This window comes from Phyllopteryx taeniolatus, chromosome 5 (genome assembly GCF_024500385.1).
Source record: "Phyllopteryx taeniolatus isolate TA_2022b chromosome 5, UOR_Ptae_1.2, whole genome shotgun sequence".
NCBI lineage: Eukaryota > Metazoa > Chordata > Actinopteri > Syngnathiformes > Syngnathidae > Phyllopteryx > Phyllopteryx taeniolatus.
Genome location: NC_084506.1, coordinates 15,383,803 through 15,397,971, shown reverse-complemented (window position 1 = coordinate 15,397,971; position 14,169 = coordinate 15,383,803). Strand labels below are relative to the sequence as shown.

The following is a 14,169-nucleotide window of genomic DNA, read 5'->3' as shown; positions in this document are numbered from 1 at the left end:
CAGATTAGAACATTACTCACTAGCAATTGGTTAGCCTAATAGACTAGCCTGAGTCATTTTTAATTTACTGTCACAATATCGATAAAAATGTGCTTGCTAAAAAATATTTATTTTTTTTCATGTCTGTGTAGATTTTCAGTCATCCAGGTCATGGTAACCTGCAAAGGTTGAATGAATCGAGGCAACTTGACGTTTCTTGTTTATTGAATTTGTTGTTTTTGGTTAAAATTCCTGTTTTCCTCAGCAATTAACAATTAATATGAGTGCAGCGTAGTTGCGAGTCTTCTTCATGTTTACCTTCAAATCTATGTGTATTCAGTGTAATCGTAGGTATGTCTTATACTGCCCCCTGCCTGGTAGCTGAGGTGCACATACATGGAGCAGCACAATTTCCATCAAATTAAAGCGAAAAATGTTGCAAAATCATTTAAATTTACATTTAATTGCATTATTACTGCATGTTTAGATACGGTAAAATACTACAGAGAGCTGCTTTTAAAAAACTCTTGGGAGTGCTTTTGAGGGGTCTGGAACGGATTCATGGCATTTCTATGTCTTGCGATGGTGAATTTGCGATACAGTACAAGTCAGTGAAGTGACAAGCGTGGTTACGGAACGAATTCAACACCTAAGTTAAGGTACCAGGTTTTTTTAGTTGGTGGTGTGCCGTGAGATTTCTCCAGTGGAAAATATTTGCCTTGGCTCAATAAACACTGTCAGCTCTGGACGAAGGGGGGGTCAAAGGATCAAGGCCCACCCCCCGCACCCCTTCTGCCAAGAGGAAATGTAGCATATTGATCAGCTATCAGGATGATTCCGATACAAGCTGATCGATGACACTCTCTGTGGAAGCCAGGCGGGCTCCTCCCGCTTGACTCAGGACGCTAACGTGCGTCCGTTTGATGCGCAGGGCCCCGAAGGTGGCACCGGGCTTCCTCGAACGCCTCGCGGATGTTGTGGAGGTTGAAGTTCCAAACAATAGCCACATTTCATCAAGTCAAAAAATGGCAATTTTTATTTATGTATTTTACACTCAAATTACATTTGGCTCATTGAAAAAAGATTTTTCTCAAACAGCTTAAAGTCCATGCACTAGTACACACCTTGTCCTTACTAGTAGAATTACATTAGTAGTGAGGCAGAACTATGCACTAGCTGCCAACTATGTGCTACTCGTACTACAAGTGACATGATCAAATTCTACTAGTTGACATCTGCGCTTCACTTGGAGGTGCGTGATGCAAACTCCTGCAGTTTTGCCTCTGTAGCAACGTCATTGTCCTACTAGTGTGCACCTATGTCATAGTTGAGGAAAAAAAGGTTACTAGTAAGACATAGTAGTTCCACTAGTGTGCCCTAGTCATTCTACTAGTGCACTGAATTATCCCACTAGTAAGGACAAAGAGTGCACTATTACCTGAAGCTTAAGCTGAATATCAAGGATATGAAATAAATGCTCAAACAGAAAATAAAATTAAATAAATGCAGTGCAGTCTTTTTTCCGCTAGTAGTGCCACTTTTGGCCTACTAATAGGACATATCACTAGTATAAGGTTTAATCGCATACTAGATAGCCAAAAGTGGCACTAGTAGTAGCAGTAGTGTGATTCGCAACCTGGACAGCAACTAAGAGGAATTGATGATTTTGAAGCTCCACTCTGTCTCATTAAGATTTCTTTGCACCGGTGTTGAAACTAAGTGTTTTTTATGGCACCTGCGTTCACTAGTGCGTGTTGACTGTTAAAGTCGTGGCTCTTTTCCTGGAATTTGCAGGAACGCGATGTGAAAAGCGCGGCGATAAGACACTTGCGCTCTTGAGTACACAGCTGATTACGGCAGGGCGGAACATGCGCATGCGCCCAATCACCTTCATTCTGTAGATACAAGCGCAGCATGTGTCCAAGCATGTGTTCTTTTTATTTTGGAACATTAATAATAATAATTTTTAAAAAAGGAATGTGCAGGCATCTGTGAGATCAGCTACTTAATCTTTTTTTTTTTTTTTTCCCACACCCCGCACCTGCATACACTCGTAAATTAAAAAAAAAAAAAAAAAAGCAGTAATTATATAAAATATGCCTACAGACACTGTCTGTGTGTTTTATTGCTGCATAAGAAGCAGTTGTGGCCTCAGTGTTGCTTGTTTGCTGGCTACACAAATATCTCCCCCTAATGGCAAGCTGATTAACACCCTCTCCTTTTAATGTGCTTTAAAATCAAAAAAGCTAAACACACACTTTTACTTTTATGAGAAGCTCTAATTTGTCTCTTTTTTTACTCTTTGCAGAAATCCTTCCACTGGAACGCTGATGTTTCAAGATGGACGTACAGCACGCGGACTGCCATAAAGCACAAGGTCTCAAAAAGCAACCCAACCAACGGCGGCGAAACTTTGACCCCCGAATCCCCGTCAGTGTAAAAATACCCCAAGAAAAGTCATTTCAAATTAAACCAGACTGAAATCCGCCACGTCCCTCTGATCAAAACGACAAGAAAAACAAATACAAAACATGTCTTATTAAAAAAAAAAAAAAAAAAAAAAAAAACAATACCTCCAAATTGTAATAAAGTCTTACCAGAGTGCAGTTTATAAATAAATAGGTTCATATAGAAAACCGGAGAAAAAAAAATTATGAAGTGATGTCCACGCCCCTTTAGCACACATCCATAAATCAGGATGTTGTAAATATTGTACACACAACAAGTAGGGACATTATTTAAAAAAAAAGTTGAATTATTGCAGATTTATGTACAGAATCATACCTCTATGTGTGTTGGTGTAAACATGAGTTTCTTAACACCCTGAAGGATTAACACACGTGTAGGTAACTTTTACAGAGAACGGACCCAAAAAAAAAAAAAAAAACGTTTGGGAAGACGGGAGAAAGAAAGAATATTAGGGCCACAATGAGAAGAAAAAACAAAACTTACAATGGGGAAAAAGGTTTTTATTGGAATAAGGTCACAATACAAGACATTTTCAGGATATATATTTTTTTAAAGTTGTATTAACAGAATAAAATTACAACTTTATAAAAGTTTAATGTTATTGTATTTTTTCCCCCTGTCATTTATTTTTCATTCGTAATATTGCAAAAAATATTTTGTTGCCAGATTGCAACTTTCATTTTTGTAATATTGTATTGTATTATAAAAAGTTATGACTTCTTATTTCTAATATGACTTTTTTTTTTTTTTACTGCAGAATTACTTTTTTCCCTTGTAATATTGTAATATTCTAATTACGACTTTTTTATTCATTTTATTTTTTGTATTCCAATTATGACTTTTTGCTTATAGTTTATGACTATACCATATATAAAATGACTTTTTGTCTACAGATTGTGCTGCTTTTATTGTATTGTTTGTTTTTCTTTACTAACTTTCCTCTAGCACAGTTACAACTTTTTTTCTTGCAAAACTATAACTTTACTCTCATAAAATTGTGACTTTTCTTCTTGCAATAATATAACTTTATCCTCATAAAATGACATTTTCCTTATACATTGTGACTTGCAACTTTTTTACTTTAATACTGTGGCTCGATACTTATTTTTTCTTGTAAAATATGACTTTTTGTCTCAATTGTATTACTATATTCTCGTATTGTTTTCCTTTATTATAACTTTAGCCTCATACAGTTGAAACTTTTATTTTTTCAACAAAACTATAAATTTATTCCCGTGAAATTGACTTTTTTCTTGCAATAATATAACTTGACTCTTTTATAAAATAACTTATTTCTTGTAACATTGTGACTCCACACTTCTCGTAAACGTACAGCATCACGCTTGTATATAAAGTATTTTTTTTCCTTTTCAGTGTGGCCCTAAATTTCGTATTATAAGTACTACTACAACTATTTGTGACACTATTGCTGGAATCAACACAGAGAGCACGTTTAAAGGGAACATTTACTTTCAATTAAGTGCGTTTTTAACAAGGAGAAAAGTTAATAAAAAAGGACCAGAACCAAAGTGTAAAAGTTTCCTCTTCCCACCAAGCAGTGTACATGTGACTTCATTCCCCCTCTCCCCCACCCTCCAATGTGGCGTGTCCATACACACAGCGCTTTTGGCAGCTCTATCGAACAACACGGTCAATGAGGTTTCCCCCCTTTTCTTTTTTTTTTTTTTTTTTTGTTGTTGTTCGGACAACACTGAGCGTGACTCCCTCTTCCTCAGAGGGCCCGGACCTGGGCCGTGATCTCGCCCTGCGCCACCAGGCGCTCGCTCAGCTCCCACAGGCCGGCAGCGGCGTCCGGGTCCTGGGCCTGGACGGAGGGCTCGCAGCGGAAGCAGTTGTTGAAGTACATGCCCCCCAGGCCCTCCAGCTCGGGAGCCACGGCGCAGTACACGGTAGTGGCGGCGCCTTGTTGCTGCGGACAGAAACAAAACACACACATGAACTCAGAAAAGGAAACAAAGAACACACAAAGTGGACATGCTGCCTCTCCTGTACATATATTTATATACATATATTTATTTATCTATGTCTCTACTGGGTGTCTATGGGTCCATGAGAACAAGAACACCATGATGGTGTGGATGTTTTTCCTTTTGTATGCCGTGAACCCCCACATATTCGCAGACATTTTTGGGAACCTATTCGGGGTTTTTGTGCTCATCTCATACAGAAATACTGCTTTGGTGCCATCCGGTGGCATCTTAGTGCTTGACTTAATTTCATTGTCTAATAGAACAATAGTGCTTTACCACCATTTTGTGTTATGTCTAGGCAACTGCTAACCATTTTTTTGCCGGTGTCAATTATTCGCGGCAGGGCTCGGTCTTCATCCCAGGCGAATAGCAAGGGTTCACTGTATACGTGAAAGGACAAGGTTATAAATATGTATATTTTTCACATGGAATTAAGGTGGTGAGCTAGTTGTTAGCCTTGCAGTTCTGAGATTCGGGGTTCGATCTCAGCTCTGGCCTTCCCCCGTGCTTGCGTGAACATTCTTCAGGCTTCGTCCCATGCTCCAAACAAACGCACATATTAGGTTCATTAATGACTCGAAATAGTCAAAAGGTGTTAATGTGAGTCTGAATGCTTGTTTGTCCAGACGGGCCCTGTAATTGCTCGCCGACCAGTCTGGGGTGTGCCCCACCTTTCTCGCTTAAAGTCAACTGAGATAGAGATAGACTCCAGCTCACCCGCCACCCTGAAGAGGACAAAAACTATAAAAATAATAATAGATGAACGCAACTATAGTGAGAACTGGCTGGGACCCAAAATTGAGCCTTGTGGGACGCCACAATATAGAGGAGCTGTGACAAAGGAATGCTGGTCTCACTGAATGGGAAAACTTTGATGAAATATATCCGATTCATACCATGGGACAGCTGCAATGTGTATCTATTTTGCTCATCAGTTCCGTTAATAATGGGAATGAGAAAATGGGCTGGATGTTTGTCTATATTTCACCTGTGATTGCCTCACGACCGGTCCAGAGTGTACCCTATTTCTCTGGCCCCACCGTCAACTGGAATAGGCCCCAGTTAAAACCTTATGAGAACAAAAACCTATAGAAAATGTCTGGATGGAATTAGTACAGCTTTGGGGAAGTTGTTTGGAAATGTGTACCGCTTCACACACATGCACACACACACACACAACACACAGAGTACTGCTCTGTGTCAGGAAGTCCTCTCAGCTAAGTTTGCGGGCATCAAAAGACGATGCTTGGATGCCGAGTTGTCTCGTAGGCTCCGGTCAGTCAGTCAGTAATTAGCAGGGATATTTACGCCGGATCTGTGACATTTTGAAAACCAAAGCGGGCACGAAGACGTCAGGCGGAATTACACACATTTGCTGGGACGCTCAAAGGCTTTCATAAAAATAAAACATAATAATAAGCTGCTGGGACAGCTTCCACCGACACCACCAAAGAGGACCTCAAAGCTGGACACATGAAATGTTTTCACCTCTTTATCTGAGAGCGGGAGAAGCCAAAGTGGTGTTAAGCACCACAGACACACACACACACACACACGATGGAAAGCCGTTTGAACATTCATTCCATATCCTTAATATCCAGCTTATGGTCCATGTACTAGTATGCTCTTTGTCCTCACTCGTAAGTAAAGTCAGCGCATTGGTACAACAACTGTGTCTTACTAGTAACCAGTCCAGAACAGTCCAGTTGGAATCAGTTCAATGCCTTGAGAACTTTCTGGTAAAAAATCATTTTTCCCATTCCTGTAAGACAATTCTGCAAACTCTGCAAAAAGGATGTGTTACTAGTGAGGCAAATAACTAGTATGCATCCTAGTCCCTGCAAATGTAGTCCTATTAGTGAGGACAAAAAATTTACTAGTACCTGGACCTTAAGCTAGATATCCAGGATATCAAAAAAAGCACAAACAACTTTATGGAATTCCGTTTGAGCATTTATTAAAAAATCAATTAAGGATAGGTCTTACTAGGAGGCCTAAAGTGCCACTAGTAGTGGGAAAAAAAATGTTGCTTGTAAAACATATCATTTTACTAGTGCACTGAATTGTATTAAATTACCAGTGAGGACAAAAAGCATACTAGTTCAAGGTGAAAAGTGGCACTAGTAGTGGAAAAAACAGTCCTAAGACACAGTTGTTCTACGAGTGCACCTTTTTGTTTTACTAGTAAGGACAAAAAGTGGTCCATGAAACCGAAGATGGATATCAAGGACATCAATTCCATTTGAGCATTTATTCGATATCCATGTTAGGTCTTATTAGTGAGCTAAAAGTAACACTAGTAGTGGAAACAACATCGGTAGTAAGCTGAATTGTCTTACTAGTGAGGACAAAGAGCGTACGAGTTAATAAACCTTAAGCTGGAGATCGAGTATATCGAATAAATGCTCAAACGGTTCTCCATACACACCACACACACACACACGCCAACTGTTTGAAAGCACAGCTGTGCTTCCACATGCTAAATGCAAATGAAGAAGGGGAAAAAAAAGATTCCAAGATTTGTCATCAATGAAGCCACAAGCTAGAGCTGGAAGCAAACTTCCGCGTTGCGTTTGAAGCGCGGTGTGATGAGAAAAACACGACGTCTCGTTCTAACCTGCCAGCCGGCCGATAACTGGGCCCGGCGTGGTGTCTCATGTATCAAAGACGGGGACAAATGCCAGGCAGTGTCTCTCTGAGCTGGAAAGTTCACACGGATGTTGCTCGCCTGCGCGCTTTCGAACCAACATGCACGCTCACGCCGCCTTCAACACGGATGACTTTGAGTCCAGCTGCTAAACACTGGCTGCACTAGGAGATGGAACTAAGTAAAATATTTGCTGAGGACTTCTTGTCAGTTTTGAATCCAGAGGTGGGAAAAGTATTCTTTAATCTGATATATTAGCAGTCCTGTAATATTTATGTGAATTTAGCTGTTTTTCTTAATATGCAATTGGTTAATTGACATGGATTAATTCATTTTTGCATTTTTGTATTTTATTTATCTCATTCAATGATTGGTAAATGGATGATTTTACAAGAAAAAAACAATTTGCCTCTTCAAAAATTTTGGGGGAACCTATTCTGTTATTCATGAAAACCACTCTAATTCAACAGTTTTGTGCTCAAGCCAAAGCCAATGTTTCATATAAAAGTACTGCCTCTTCAATCCAAATTGTGAAGACATTGTACACTTCCAACTTTGCGGGAACAGTTCTTATCTTCGAGGCAAAGTCCAAAAAGTCATGCTGGCAGAAAGCCCTAACTTAAACTCCATCAAACACCATTCGGATGAACTACACCTGAAATTTTACCCCCCCCCAAAATGTTCGCGATATTGGGCTTTTGGGTGAAATTTCTGAATGAAAATGCACTGTAACCTTTCCAGGTGAACTTTATTTGACCGTGAAACTTTTAAATGCACGTTCAACTTTTCAATGTTTCAGTAGTTCCACAGCAGGTGCTTAATCTACAAATGGACTAATAAATGCCCTGCTTCAATTACAATTGCTATTTGAACAGTCTTCATCATGCGGTTTACATTTTGACATTGTGAGACCAAGGCAACACATAAAAATTGATCGACAATAAGGGAAGTGTTTGGAGTGTCACACAGTGTCATCACTAGTGAATGCTCATTTCTCCAAACGGGCCATGCAATTGGCGACAACTAATCCAAAGTGTACCTCACTTCTCTGGCTCAAAGTCAGCTGAGATAGACTCAAGCTCACCCGACACCCTAATGAGGACAAGTGTTTGGGTAGATGGAAGGAGCTATAGTGAGAAAAGGTTGGGACTCAAAATTGAGCGCTGTGGGATGCCACAATCCAGTTGAGCTGAGTCAGTTAAGGCTTATCTCACTGAACAGGAAAAACATCCGTCCATCCATTTTCTGAGCCGCTTCTCCTCACTAGGGTCGCAGGCGTGCTGGAGCCTATTCCAGCTGTCATCGGGCAGGAGGAGGGGTACACCCTGAACTGGTTGCCAGCCAATCGCAGGGCACATACAAACAAACAACCAGTTGCACTCACAGTCACACCTACGGGCAATTTAGAGTCTCCAATTAATGCATGTTTTTGGGATGTGGGAGGAAACCGGAGTTCCCGGAGAAAACCCGCGCAGGCACGGGAAGAACATGCAAACTCCACACAGGCGGGGCCAGGGATTGAACCCGGCCGGGTCCTCAGAACTGTGAGGCTGACGCTCTAACCAGTTGGTAACCGTGCCGCCACAGGAAAAACAATGAAATGTATATTTAAACCACGTCACATCAGAAATGCATAGAAGTTGACGTCCTTGGAAATTTCCATTTAGCTCCTTGTTAGAGAACAGAAAAAGTACTGAAACATTGAACAGTGTGACGTATGTTAAAAATTGTAAGGTCAAATTAAGTTCACCTATGTTCATCCTGATATTTCACCTTAACCCTTTGTGAGTAGTGTAACTTAAGCGTGAAGAATCCAAACAGACGCTTGTCCACCCAACACTGGCAGAAAGAAGCTTACATACAAACAAAAACAACATATCGCCATATGTGTGAATGGCTCACGAGGACAATCTCCATGCGTGTACATTTAGATGTGTAAATGTGTGTATTTATCAGTCTTTGTCTCCAAGTCAATGTAAAAACCCACGACCCCATCTTAAGTGTTTTCCAGAGGCGAGCAGTCCAAACTAGGATGTGCGGATTCATGTGCTGTGATGCCGATAGGGCGCCACGGGTCCATTCTTCTCATTCTTCTTAATGTGATATTAATGATAATGTGGGGCGCACTTGCCAGTGCTATTTGTGGCTACGTTACTCAAGTGAATTTACTTCATTATCGACGTTGAACTGCTGTGCAATTGCCAATTTAAAAGAGCACCACAGTTTTTTTTTTTAAAAGAAAGAAACAAACAAAGAGAGAAAGGATATAGTGTCAGCTATTAATCAGTTTTGCAGATTGTATGATGACTTTCTTGGGAAAAAAAGCACCAAAATATTAATAATATTTCTGGGAAAGCAAAGATGTTTAGTCATTTAAAAAAGGACGTAGTAAAATTGTGTGAATTGTCCTATAAGTGGGAGCAATTTTTTGAATTGTAATTATGCTTTTCAAATTGTGTAATATTAATTTTATGAAGTTTTTAAATTGTGTAAGTATTGTATTGTCCAAGTCTTCCAAGCCTCCGCATTGGCACCCCAAACACCCGAGGACTTCCTCATGGCCAGACAGCCTTGTACAGTATCAGTGTGCAAAACTCTTTAACAAGCGTATTCGAAAGCAAGTACGTGTGTGTGTGTGTGTGTGTGAGGGGGGAAATGTGGGGTAATGTTTTTTGTTTGTTTTGTTTTTGCCGTGTTCTCTTGTGTCATCTTCTTGCATGTGACCCCTGACCCGATGCCTTCTCTCCGTCTTCCATCTGTAGCTATGACATTGACCTGGATCATGTAAATAAAGCCAGTACTGTAGAGCAGTCTGTTTTTGTACATAGAAGCTGACTTGTACATATTACAAAAAAAATGAAATACGACTAATAATACCGGCTATGCATGCTGAATACCTAGCAATTCTTTCAGGTACTTTTATAAATTCCCTAAATTCTCATATGGCATGTCCATTAATTAAAAAAGAAAAAAAGTAGAAAATGGAAAATATAGGTATAAAAAAATTGATATTGTCAGGCAATATTCTCTATTCTCGGACCATGTGTGCGTACATGTCTTCCTGTTTTCGCCGTCGTGTGGGTACTTGTGTGTTCTTACTCACCATCCGGGTGGCTTTGGTAACGCCTACCGAGGCAAAGTGAGGTTCGAGGCAGAGCACACGGGCCAAAGATGAGATTGGGCTGGGGATGCCCTGGAAGTTCGCCGCGGCCGTCACGTGACGAGCTGGCGCGGCCGATAATTGGAGCGAATGTCCACTGGTGGACATGTGACAGAACATTTAGAAGGAGAAATTCAAACTTTTGGGGGGGCGAAATTGAGGCGGTGTGCTCTGCCCAACCTTGGGGATGATATTGCTCTCATTCCTTCATAGTGGGACTCCTTATGGGTTGTGTACTTCTATATTGACAAAATGTTTTTTTTTTTCTATCTTTTTTTCTCCCTTCTTCTCCCTCTGACACGTGGTGTTTAAACATAGATGGAGGTGTCTGATTTTTAACCTGTGCTAAAGATATTTTACATTTAATAAATAACCATTGAAATTATGATGTGTGTGTTTCTTCGATGGGCAGTCGAGACCCAAAATCAGGGCTGAGAAAATGTTGTTGCTCAATGGCATTTAAAAACAGACACACAAAATGTATTATATTAATAATTAATTCACTTACATTTAAATTTTATTATGTAAAATTAATTACAATTTAACCATTTACGGAGTAAAATGAATTTAAAACGTTGAAGGCACATGTAAAATTGTTTATTTTACTAAATATTGAATTCATTCAAAGCACTAAGTCAACATGCTTTATCAGTTTATCGTGATGAACGTCTTTTTGAAATTTTTAGAACATTAAACAATGAATGTGTGCGAGGTTAATTAAGCCTTTGTATGCCAACTTTGTTGATCAAAGTTAAGACTGAGTGTTTAATAACCATTACACTTTCATCAACAAATTATTTTATTTTTATTTAATTTAAACATATTTATTCAAGCACACAATTATTAAAACACCTTCTAAACACATTGTAAACATATTTGAACACAACAACAAAAAACAAATTGCAAGCCTGAAATGTAAAGAAATTACAGTATATTTCATAGCGTCTGCGTACATACCAGTGCCCTTAAGAGGCGGGGCCGGGCAGGGTGGCGAGCGTGAGTGTCTGGGTGTGAACTGTGGCCCACAGCAGCGTGGTCATTGTGGTACATTGACGACAGCTCTCCTTTCCCACATGCGAGAGCGTTACAGTAAGTAATATACTGCGAACCCACACCACCACCATGAAAAAAAAGCTCGCCTCATTAAACGGCAATATAGCGGGGTGAACACTGTATGTGAAAAATTGTTTCCAAATAGGAGGTGACCAGCATCCTGGAACGGATTGTGTTGGAGCAAAAAGCACCTCTGAAATGAATGCCAGTGTGTGCGCGCATGTGTGTGCGCGCATGTGTGTGTACACCTCAGCCGCGGTAACCTTTGCGAGCTGACAGTTCAACTGAGCGTGCTCGGTCCAGCTGTAGCGGGACCTCTGCCCCCCCTCAAATAAACAAGCTGCCCTTCCATTCAGCTTGCCCAGCGGAGCAGAAGGTGAGCAGATTAGCACCTTCCTCGCACTGAAAACACAACCCGACTCACAGAACCCTGACCTGTGTCCAGTAGCGAGAAGTAAGTACACATTTGTTCCTGCAGTTTTTTTTTTAAGGTATCTGTACTTTACTTGAATATGTATTTATTAGGCTTCTGCTAGAAAGCCAAACAAACAAAAAAAGCCTACTAGAACATCTGAACTTTATTTGAGATTTATCAGAGTTACATTAAATGGTGGCGGGTGTGTGCTGGTTCTCATTTCACACATTCTGAACACAGCCACAGACCCACATTTCGAGGGGTGGGGAGAGGGTGGGGGTGCTTACTTGTGCAACCACATTATCTCAGTTGTTAATTTACACTTACACTTTATTTATACTTCCCCTCTCCAGAAGATTTTTTACATCTCAAAAACCTCAGATTTGAAGACGGGTTTGTAGACTTTTTATACCCACGACATTCGACATGTAACAAGATGTCTTTTGTCTTTTTCTCAGTATATTGTGCCAAGTTATCAAAACAGCTACTGTATATAAATGACAGTCAAAATTAATTTCTACTTCTTACTTAAGTACATCTCAGCGAAAGTATTATTATTTTTTTTAACTTGTACTTAAGTACAGGGGACGGATCAGTACTTCTACTGTTACTATCATTTTTTTTTTTTTTTTTATATCATCTTTACTTTTGTCACCTCTGCTGGCCTGCCGAAGGTCGTCCCAGGGTCAGGGTAGAGGTGTAGCGCCTTTGCTAAATGCGCGGCGCAAACAAAAGGTCACCTTTTAATAGAAACAGAACAAATCACCGACTTGACCGGAGCAGCGAACGGCGCCCGTGCAACCTTCACAGGAGCCGGCAATGGGACTGATGCCCGCAAATTGACCATCGCGGCTCTCCCCCTGTGATGAAGGCCCTCGTGGCCATTGGTGGGTGCTAAACTCTAATTCATAGCCTCCATTAGCCCACTGGATGTGGCTAGTACTCACCCACTGGCAACATGTTCCCCCGGGGGGCATTAGGGACAAGATGGAGACTGTGGCCCTTCCTCCCAGACCACAATTTCTGCTTCCATTCCTGCTCAAGCTCAGGCTGGAGGGGAGGAAGCAAGGAGGCAGCAGGCGAGGATATGACTGGGCTGTAGGACGCGAGGCATCCAAGGGGAAAATGACAGCCCAGTCGGAAGGACTTGCGCAGCGACTGTGAAACAATCTCATTTTTATCCGGCGACGAAGCGACTTCCGAAGTCATCCGCGCAACCTAATTATTTTGCTCTAATAAAAGCAACATATGCTAAGACAATAAAAGGCCTTATTGGACAGCTATTCATTAAAAGAGGAGCAGTAAAAGGTGCAGGGACTCGGGCATGGGGATTACCTTTTTTTTTTTTTTTTTTTTTTTTGGAAAGGGCTTTTCTCCTCAGTCTTCTTCGAGCATGAGCGTGGCCTGTCATAAAAAGTGTATTAAACAACAACGCGCCTGTCTGCTTTATTGGCTGCGATGCGCTCACCTGACTGACTCATTCAGATACCTTCGCTGGGGGAAAGTTACGTGTGGGCAGTGCACCACTACATGGTGCTCTTCTTGGTTCTGTCTTTCTAGTTCGCACTTCACAGTGTTCGTCACAGGATTTGTTTAAGTGATCGTTTTTAATGGCCTTTTACAGAATACAGGCAGGAGTAGTGTTGTGCCATAACATAACAGGCAGCACTGAGGTCTACTGGAAGAGATACAGTGAGATACAAGCGCGTTGACTTACAAGCTTTTCAAGATATACGAGCTGTTGCTTGAACAATTGTCATTGTCCCCACAGAGAAGAGACGATAAATGCCTGTGGGTGTTGTTGTATGATACATTTGTAGGCATTGCTCCTCTGTGGGTAGTAAGGTAGCAGTTGTTTAAAGGTTTTTAATTAACGTAACATCTACGCTATTTTCCGATTGCCCGTCTATGGCGTTTTACATTAAAGGTTAGTGAAAATTAGTCCATACACATTAAATATTAATATGTGGCAAGTTTAATCGTAAGAGAAGACTGGAAAGACACACACACACACACACACACACACACAATTTTCATTCACACCATTATCCAACAACAATAGACTTCTGGTTATCACTTCAGTACCAAGGCCCTGTCGCATAAAAAAAGCAAAAGGCGTGACATTTTGCAGCATGCTTTCAATACGGATAACTAGTGCCAATGTTACAAAAACTGAAAAGCCAATAAACCAAATTAAAATGTTAATGTCAATGTTTGCTTGAGTTTATGTTAATACAAGTGTGAGATCCAAAAGTATGTTTTCAATGGTTCATCATTTCATTTTGTGCGGAAAACAGTAAAATCTTAAAAATGTTGCTGCATGCTTTGAATGGGAAAATGTAGCAACGTCTGATAAACATAAAAAGAACAAATTGAAAGCAAGTAGACCAAATTGAGACATTAACATACAGGATTGTATTAGTTAATATAAATGTTAGATTCAAAATTGCATTTT

The 14,169-nt window shown here is 40.4% G+C and overlaps 2 protein-coding genes across 3 annotated transcripts in view; one reads left to right on the top strand and one right to left on the bottom strand.

Moving 5' to 3' along the window:
* The window catches only part of LOC133477813 (transcription factor Maf-like), a 57,833-nt gene extending 54,918 nt beyond the window's left edge, over positions 1-2,915 (top strand). The window contains exon 3 of the mRNA XM_061772999.1: positions 2,288-2,915. The gene's annotated coding sequence lies outside the window, so the exon portion shown is untranslated. The remainder of the gene's footprint in view (positions 1-2,287) is intronic.
* Positions 2,916-4,117: 1,202 nt separating this feature from the next.
* The window catches only part of wwox (WW domain containing oxidoreductase), a 216,334-nt gene continuing 206,282 nt past the window's right edge, over positions 4,118-14,169 (bottom strand). The window contains exon 9 of one of the 2 annotated variants that reach the window (XM_061772993.1): positions 4,118-4,378. In XM_061772993.1, coding sequence (XP_061628977.1) covers positions 4,181-4,378 — 198 coding nt within the window. In that variant the 3' untranslated portion in view covers positions 4,118-4,180. The remainder of the gene's footprint in view (positions 4,379-14,169) is intronic. The other variant, XM_061772996.1, reaches the window with a different exon arrangement.